We start from the raw sequence: 10,030 nt of genomic DNA, 5'->3' as shown, positions 1-10,030 counted from the left end.
TCTCCAAAAACAATTCTGTAAACTGCTCCCAAGTCAAAGATGGCGACCCGGCTGGCCTAGCTAAGCAATAATCCCTACACGAAGTCTTGGCGGATCCAAACAAGCAGAATGTAGCAAAATCGACCCCATTGGTCTCAACAATGCCCATGTTCCTAAGAACCTCGTGACAGCTATATAGAAAATCCTGGGGATCCTTAGAAGAAGCACCGCTGAAATTAGTAGTGAGAGCTTGGTGAACCTATCCAGCCTCCACAAAGCATCGGCGGACATAGCCACTCCATCGCCGGTCTGAGCTATGGCACCCGGCTGAAGTGCTCCAACTGGCTAAATCGCTGGAGTCTGAATCTGGGGAGCTACTTGCTCCAGAGTACGTGTAGTAGGAGTCTGAGCCCCTCCTCCAGCCTGAGAAGTGGCTGGTGCTACAGAAAGTAAACCTGCTCGGGTGACACTCTCCATGAATCCCACCAATCGGACCAGAGCATCCTGAAGAACTAGGGTAGCAATAAACCCCTTTAGGACCTGAGCTGGGCCCACCGGAACTACTGGGGCCGGAACATCCTCCTCAAAATCAACCTGAGGCTCCGCCACTGCTGCTGTTACTCGGGGCTGAACTCTGCCCCTATCTCGACCTCTAGCACGGCCTCGGACTCGCCCTCTGCCCCTAGTGGAAGCTGCTGCTGGGGGCTTGGGCTGCTGAGCGCTAGATGAGGAAGCATGTGTCCTCGCCATCTGCAAAAGAACGGAGTAGAAATTCAATCAGTATTGGGAAATAGAATCGCATGACAATAAAGAACAAATGTGAAGTTTTCCTAACTCTGTAGCCTCTGGGGGATAAATACAGACGTCTCCGTACCGAACCTTCAGACTCGACTAAGTTTGTCTGTGAACTGTGAGACCCATGTAACCTAGAGCTCTGATACCAACTTATCACGACCCGAATTTCCCACCCTCGGGAGTCGTGATGGCACCTATTAATGAGAGTTAGGCAAGCCAACCCTTAACTATCTAATTCCTTACCAAATTACTTCCTTTTTACAATTACGAGCAATAACATAAAAACAGCAGAACTTAAATAATTAAGCAGAAGATAACCATGAAATATCTGAAGGCTACATCTATTACAACTTTTAAAACCTCAAATACCCCAAAACCTGGTGTCACAGTGTCACAGACTGTCTAAGAGTTTCTACATACAAGGTCTGAAGAAATACAATACACTATTTTCGAACAAAGAAAATGAAACAGGAAATAGAGATAGAGGGAGACGCCAGGGCCTACGGATGCCTACAGGTCTACCTTGGGTCTCCGAGTGGACTGAATAAAGCCCTCCAACTACTGTCTCAAAGCTGCTCCGGGATCTGCACATAGTGCAGAGTGTAGTATCAGCACAACCGACCCCATGTGCTGGTAAGTGCCTGGCCTAACCCCAGCGAGGTAGTGACAAGGCTAGGACCAGACTCCAGATAAACCTGTGCAGTTATATAACATATGGCGGAAAGTACCAAGTAATAAGCAATTAAAGCTGGGAAGGGGAACATGCTTTGGGGGTAGCTGACAAAAAAAATAACAAGAAATAACAAGGAAGATAACAATATAACTTCTAACACAAATAAAGAGAAGTAAACACATCTTTCACTTTCAGTTTCCATCTTGTTGTAGGCGAGCAACCCGATTCCATTTCTCATATCTTGTGGTAGGCGTAACACCCGCTCCCATTTCATCATATCTTATTGTAGGCGTACCACCCGCTCCCATTTCATAATATCTTGTGGTCGGCGTACCACCCACTCCCATTTCAAAATATCTTGTGGTAGGCATACCACCCGCTCCCATTTTAGAATATCTTATGGTACGCGTACCACCCGCTCCCATTTTAGAATATCTTGTGGTAGGCGTACCACCCACTCCCATTTCATCATATCTTGTGGTTGACGTACCACCCGCTCCCATTTCATAATCTTGTGGTAGACGTACCACCCGCTCCCATTTCATAATCTTGTGGTAGGTGTACCACCCGCTCCCATTTATAGTTCATCACACAATCATAAGAAATCCTGGCAAGGGAACATAAGTGATATAATAACTTCCCGGCAAGGGAACAAAAAAAAAATATAAAAATTCCCCGCAAGGGAACAACGATATCGAAATAGTCATCCCGGCAAGGGAGAATCAGCTATAACTAGTCTCACTTAGCAGGTACTCAGTTCAATTAATAGAAATGCTCAATCATAGAAGATCATTAATTAAAGCATACAAAGTGTCATTCAAGAACGCAACAACTTTCAATTTAAGACCCACGGTCATGCTTGACACCAACGTATAGATACTCGTCACCATGCCTATACGTCGTACTCAACAAGAAGCAAGTAGCAAGTATGAATTAACACCTAATCCTTCAAGCTAAGGTTAGACCAAACATTATCTTGATGCCTTGAACACCACTCAAGTCTCAATTATAGCTTTACCCCTCGATTCTACCACCAATCCGCTCGAATCTAGTCACAAGTTACTTAATTACATCAATAAGTGCTAAATGAATCAACCCCAATGCATGAAAATGAGTTTTCTAAAGTTTACCCAAAAGTCAAAAATCACCCCCCGGGCCCACGTGGTCGAAACCCGAGGTTCGAACCAAAACCCGATTACCCATTTCCCCACGAATCCAAATATATAATTTGTTTTGAAATCATACCTCAAATTGAGGTCCAAATCCCTAATTTTAGAAAAACCTAGGTTCTACCCAAAACACCCAATTTCCCCCATGAAAATCTTTGATTTGAAGTTGAAATCATGTTAAAAGATGTTAAGGAGTGAAGAAAATGAGTTAGAAATCACTTACCAACATTTTGGAGAAGAAAGGTTGTTTGAGAAATCGCCTCTTATGTTTTTGGGGTTTTGAAAAGTGAAAAATAACTGAAATTCCAGTTTATTTATACCCCTCTCAGACCCCTTATGCGGACTGCGGCCGCACAGGCCTCCCTGAAGACCTGCAGTTCAGCAACCTGTGCGGACTGCACAAAGGCGACTGCGGCCGCACAGCCTCCACCGCAGACCGCACAAAGGTAACCGCGGCCGCGGTGGCCCCTCCGCGGTCGCACGCGATTTCTCGCGGACCGCACAAAAGAGTTCAGAGACATGCAACTTCCTGAACCTGCAACATCTGACTTTCTAAGCCTAAGGCATCCCGGAACCTACTCGAAACTCACCCGAACCCTTGAAACTCCAATCCAAGTATACCCACAACCTCAAAAACATCCTACGGACATATTCATGTAATCAAATTACCAAAATAACATCACGAGCATTGAATTAAACCTCGAGATCAATGAAATTTCTCAAAACTCTTTTAAACATCAAATTTCTCAATTAAGGTACGAATCATGTCAAACGACGTCTGTTTTTAACCAAATTTCACAGGAATGACTCAAGTTACATATAAGACTTGTACTAGATGCTGGAACCAAAATACGGGTCCGATACTATCACCTTCTAATCAGTTTTCATTTCAAATTCCTTAAACAATTTCACTTTAAAAAAATTCATTTCTCGGGCTTGGGACCTCGAAATTCAATTCCGGGCATACACCCAAGTCCCATATTTTCCTACGGACCCTCTGGAACAGTCAAATCACCGGTTCGTGTCCGTTTACCCAAAAGGTTGACTGAAGTCAAATTAACTCATTTTAAAGTCAAGACTTAACATTTTTCACAGAATTTCATATTTAAACTTTCCGGCTACATGTCCCGACTGTGCATGCAAATTGAGGCTACACTAAATGAGGTTTTCAAGGCCTCGGAGGCACAGAATTTAATTAAAAATAGGTGATGACCCTTTGGGTCGTCACATCTACTCCCCTTGTATCAGTTGCACGCATAACCCTGAGGGTCTTGTGCATCTCATCAATGAAATCCTGAAGGTCTTCTTCTGGATTGGCACCTGTAAACACTAGAGGGTCTAACTAAAGAAATCGGTTTACCTTGGAACTAGTAGAATCCCCTTGCTGGTTGGATGAGCTGGGAGCAACATTTGACCTCTGGGCGTGAGAGGCCACTAACTGGGTCAACATCTGAATAGCTCCCCTAAGATCCCCATCAGAAATACTAGAATCGGAAGTTGGGCGAGAGGCGGGACAGAGGTATCAACGAGAGGGATAGTGGTACCTTCCGTAGGTGTAGGAGCTGGGGTAGTCTACTCTAGAATAGAAGAATCAGGTAGAGTAATAGCAGGGCGGCTACCCTCACCCACAGTATCAAGTTGTGATTCATCAGCCACTCCTGAAGCGGCATTAGCATTGGCTTCCTAGCCAATTCTCGCTTTCTTCTTAGGTGCCATTTACTGAAAGATAGAACAACGCACTAATTAGAGAGGGACAGTTTCACCGCATGATCCCGAATATGAAAGAAATGTGTTATTACTAAATTCCCAAGTAGCCTCCAACTTATAGATGTGGTCGACAACACACCAATAAGAAGGACTCTACTAGACACGGTTCTGAGATATCCTAGGACACTGTAAAACCTTAGGCTCTGATACCAAGTTTGTCACGCCCCAACCTCGGGAGGCGAGGTCGGCGCTCAATCGTGTGATCCAACTGAGCAAGCCTTATCAAGCACCTACTACCCAACTCAATATGAACAAGGAAACCATACTTTCATTTATTTAGACAAGGAGAAATAGTACGCTCAACACTTTTAGTTCATTTTATATTACAACATCAAATAGTAATTAAGGTTAGCTTCCAAGATTCCCATAGAGTTAATATTTTGAGACAACACGAGTTTAGAATTGCAACATAGTTCATAGACTCCTCAAATTCCTGTACATGACCTACACTTATGTCAACGGAGCCTCTAAGGATACAAAAGTTAAGTATGACAATGCCGGCGACAAGGCCCCGGCTATACCTCAAAAGTGAAAGTGCACAACAACAAAAGATATACAATATAACCCCTTGAAGGAGAAGGGGCTCACCAAGATTTTGAGAAGAAGGATGCTCCGCTACACCCGATCGGCACTATCCACTATGGAGCCACCTACATTTATTTAAAAATGTAGCGCCCCTGGCAAAAGGGACGTTAGTACCATGGAATAGTACTAGTATGTACAACTAAACACCTTTTTACTAGAAAGAACTATCAAGCAACAACAAGGAAATCACAAGAGTCAATTAAAGGTTTTAACCGTACACCACATAATCAAATAGACAAACCATATAATCTTTCACATAAGTTCCATAATTTTAGTTTGGGGCATTTCTTTCATATGTTCATCACTGTCCTCAATACCACCGCTACCTTGAGAGAAGTCCGATCACGACCCGATCAGCTAGGTTACCTCATTTAAGGCATATATCTCAATCACCATTTCATTTCCCTTTTCCGAAATTCAATGTTAGCACATTACCACCATGTGTGCGGCATGGTGTCCGATCACGGTCCGATCGGCTAGGCCGCCTTACCTAGGCGTTGTTCCTTTCTCATTAATCATCTCATTTGAATATTTGTTTCACATAGATCATATCGACTCGTTGGAACTTAGGGCCACAATTATCACATTATTCCACTTTCAATATCCATCTTGAAATTTTATGGTCATAGGCATACACAAGCAATTCAAGTTGCAAGCACATGTAAGTTTTCACATAGTTAGCATGATAATCTCAGTTTTAATCTTGGCTTATAGCTAAGCATTTCAACACATGATACCTATTCGTCATACTTTTCTAAATATCAAGAATAGTATATTACTCACATTGAGGCACATCCTTTATATATATATATATATATATATATATATATATGCATATAATTGCAAATCAATTAATGTGAAATAACAATCAATACATCAACCAATTCTAGTCTTACCACACTTTGCGTAAATGCCAACGGAGCTCAATTTCTAATAAAAGGGAGTTTTAGCCATACATACCTCAATATAGCTTTCCTTAATCCTTACCAAATTCCGGAACTCTTAGCACTTCGATCTATTGTGCAAACAAATTACAAATTGAACCGAGAATTAGCGGCAAGGTTGAGATTCTAACTTGTTTAAGCATATTATCAAATACTAAAGGTGCATTGTGATCTTAGGTCTTTTTTGAGAGAAATTTCTATCATTTTATACTCCCAATTGCCTTCTTTAGTTCACTACCTTCCAATACTCTATGGTTTGATATGCATGCAAAAAATTCATTCTTATACCCATGAACCCCCAAGCTAAGTACTCTTACTAGTATGAATTTGAAACCAGAGATTAGGGGACAAGTTTCTTACCTCTTGGTGTGAAGATTTAGGTGCCTCACTTGATTATCTTCAATGATTTAGCAAGGATTCATAGAGTAATTTTGATGGGAAGAACTTTCCCTCTCTTAGACCCCCCTCTCTCTCTCTCTAGAAGTATCAGGAAATAAGCTCAAAATGAGCTATTGCACTGGATATAACAACAGGGGGTACATAATGCTTGGGTATGTGGTAGAAATGCGGACCGCATACCCATTCTGTTGTCGCATAATGCACCGTAGAACTGCCCCTTACAAAATCCCAAGGGAATTATGCGACTATGCGGTCCGCATATCGGTTATGAGACCGCATAATTGACAGCAATTTTGACCTCAATTTGACTAACATACTGCCTCACTTTGTGGTGACTATGCGGTTCGTATACCTGAAATGCGACCGCATTCTCGATTGCAGAATCGCGCTTTTCTGGAAAACATAATTTCTTAACTTTTTGATGCATCTATCAATCCAAAGGTCCAAACCGCGGCGAGCTTTTCTATGAATCTCTAACACATGCTCCTAACTTGGCACCACGTGATCCGGGTTTTTGAGTTGGAAATTCATAGGGCCTTACAATTGGAGACTAGAGTTGATCTCTTATTGCTTAGTATGGTTGATTTCAATGTGAATTTGGGTGTGTTTGGTTGTTTCCATGTCATGCTATTCTGGATTGTCACACTAAGATCGTAACATTGACGATGCTGGGATTACCGAGGATCGAGTGGAGAGGTTCTCTAGATTATGTTCCCAACAGGGTGATTTCTTATCTAAAGGCCCAACGGATTGTTGGGAAGGGGTGTTTGTCATATTTGGCCTTTATGAGGGATATTGGTGCTAATACTCCTACTATTGATTCTATTCCGGTAGTGCGAGACTCTTCGGATGTGTTTCTTGTAGACCTGCCGGGCATGCTACCTGATAGGGATATTGATTTTGGTATTGACTTGGTGCCGGGCACTCAGACCATTTCTATTCCTATGTATCGTATGACACCAGCTGAGCTGAAGGAATTGAAAGAGCAGCTTCAGGAGCTTCTTGATAAGGGGTTTATTAGTCCTAGTGTGTCGTCTTGGGGTGCACTGATTCTGTTTGTGAAGACGAAGGATGGTACGGTGAGGATGTGCATCGACTATCGGATGTGTTTCTCTAAGATTGATTTGAGGTCTGGGTATCACCGGTAGAAGATTCAGGATTCAGATATTCTTAAGAAGGCATTCAGGACCCGCTACGGTCACTGTGAGTTCCTTGTCATGTCATTTGGCATGATCAACGCCCCAGCATCATTCATGCATATGATGAACGGTGTATTTCATCCATATCTTAGTTCGTTTGTCATAGCATTCATTGACGATATCCTTGTGTACTCACGTAGCTAGGAGGAGCATGCATAACATTTGATTATTGTACTACAGATGTTGAGGGAGGATAAGCTTTATGCCAAGTTCTCCAAATGTGAGTTTTGGCTTAGTTCGGTGGCGTTCTTGGAGCACGTGGTGTCTAGTGAGGGGACTAAGGTGGATCTAAAGAAGATAGAGGCGGTTTAGAGTTGGCACGGACCGTCTTCAACTACTGAGATTCAAAACTTTCTTGGCTTGGCCGGATATTATCGTTGCTTCATTGAGGGTTTCTCATCCATTAAAGTGTCTTTGACCAAGTTGACCCATAAGGGTTCTCTATTCAGGTGGTCAGATGAGTGTGAGGAGAGCTTTCAGATTTCAAGACTACCTTGACCACAACTCCGATTCTAGTTTTTCCTTCAGCGTCGGGTTCTTATACTGTGTATTGTGATACTTCTCGGATTGGTATTGGGTGTGTCTTGATGCAGGAGGGTAGAGTGATTGTTTATGCTTCATACCAGTTGAAGCCCTATAAGAAGAACTACCATGTCCATGATTTGGAGTTGGCAGCTATCATTTATGCATTGAAAATTTGGAGGCATTATCTCTATGATGTGTCTTGTGAGGTATTTACGGATCATCGGAGTCTCCAGCACTTGTTCAAAAAAAGGAGATAAATTTAAGGTAGCAGAGGTGGTTGGAGATGCTAAATGACTATGATATTACCATTCTTTATCATCCCGGGAGGCTAATGTGGTGGCCGATGCCTTGAGTAGAAAGGCTATGAGAATGGGTAGCCTTGTATTTATTCCTATTGGTGAGAGACTGCTTGCATCAGATGTTTAGGCCTTTGCCAATCAGTTCATGAGGTTAGATATTTTAGAGCCTATTAGGGTTCTAGCTTGTGTGGTTCCTCAATCTTCCTTATATGATTGCATCAGAGAGCATCAGTATGATAATCCCTATTTGCTTGTCCTTAAGGACACCATTCAGTATGGTGATGCCAAAGAGGTCACTATTGGTGATGATGGGGTGTTGAGGATGCAGGGTCGGATTTATGTGCCCAATGTGGATGGGCTATGTGAGTTGATTCTTGAGGAGGCCCACAGTTCACGGTATTCCATTTATTCGGGTACCACAAAGATGTATCAGGACTTGAGACAACACTATTGGTGGAGGAGAATGAAGAAAGACATAGTGGAGTTTGTAGCTTGGTGCCTAAAGTGTTAGCAGGTGAAGTACGAGCATCAGAGACCAGGCAGATTGCTTCAAAGGCTTGAGATTTCGGAGTAAAAATGGGAGCATATCACCATGAATTTTGTAGTTGGGCTCCCACAAACTTCGAGGAAGTTTGATGCTATTTGGGTGATTGTGGATTAGTTGACCAAGTTCGTGCATTTCATTCCAGTTGGGACTACCTATTCTTCGAAGCGATTATCTAAGATCTACATCTACGAGATTGTTTGCCTTCACGGTGTGTCGGTGTCTGTCATTTTAGATCGGGGCATGCAGTTTACATCATAGTTTTGGAGAGCAATACAACGAGAGTTAGGCACACAGGTTGATTTGAGTACATCATTCCACCCTTAGATGGATGGACAGTTCGAGAGCACTATTTAGATATTAGAGGATATGCTACACGCTTATGTCATAGATTTTAGGGGTTCTTGGGATTAGTTTCTGCCGCTTGCAAAGTTTGCCTACAACAACAGCTACCAATCAAAAATTCGGATGGCTCTGTATGAGGCTTTATATAGGAGACAGTTTTGGTCTCCGATGGGTTGGTTTGAGCCAGGTGAGGCTAGGCTATTGGGTAGTGACTTGGTTTAGTATGCTTTGGACAAAGTTAAGTTAATTCAGGATCGGCTTCGCACGGCGCATTTTAGACAGAAGAGCTACACCATTCGAAAGGTTCGTGATGTCGTTTACATGGTGGGAGAGAAGGTATTACCCAGAGTTCCACCCCTGAAGGGTGTTATGAGGTTCAAGAAGAAGGGCAAGTTGAGCCCTTGGTATATTAGCCCATTTGAGGTGCTTGAGAGGATTGGAGAGGTGGCTTATAGGCTTGCATTGCCACCTAGTCTATCCAGTGTTCATCTAGTATTTCATGTTTCCATGCTCCGAAAGTATGTCGGCGATTCGTCTCATATTTTGGATTTCAGCACGGTTCAGTTAGATGGTGATTTGACTTATGGTTTGGAGCCGGTGGCCATTTTAGATCAGTAGGCTCGAAAATTCAGGTCAAAGAACATAGATTTAGGGAAGGTTCAATGGAGAGGTCACCCAGTTGAGGAGGCTACTTGGGAGACTGATCGAGGGATGCGAAGAAGATATCCACACCTATTTGAGGCTCCAGGTATGATCTTATACCCATTTGAGGACAAACGTTTGTTTAAGAGTGGGAGGATGTAACGA

General features: G+C 42.8%; 1 protein-coding gene across 1 annotated transcript; it reads left to right on the top strand.

Moving 5' to 3' along the window:
* Nucleotides 1-6,976: 6,976 nt before the first annotated feature.
* LOC138879685 (uncharacterized) lies at nucleotides 6,977-8,845 on the top strand. Its single transcript, XM_070159309.1, has 3 exons — nucleotides 6,977-7,390; nucleotides 8,104-8,241; nucleotides 8,462-8,845. The coding sequence occupies exons 1-3, from the start codon at nucleotides 6,977-6,979 to the stop codon at nucleotides 8,843-8,845; spliced, it is 936 nt and encodes a 311-aa protein (XP_070015410.1).
* Nucleotides 8,846-10,030: the final 1,185 nt, after the last annotated feature.

The sequence above is a fragment of the Nicotiana sylvestris genome, chromosome 10 (assembly GCF_000393655.2).
Source record: "Nicotiana sylvestris chromosome 10, ASM39365v2, whole genome shotgun sequence".
Classification (NCBI taxonomy): domain Eukaryota; kingdom Viridiplantae; phylum Streptophyta; class Magnoliopsida; order Solanales; family Solanaceae; genus Nicotiana; species Nicotiana sylvestris.
The sequence above is the reverse complement of the archived record's forward strand: the minus strand, read 5'-3'. Positions and strand labels throughout refer to the sequence as shown.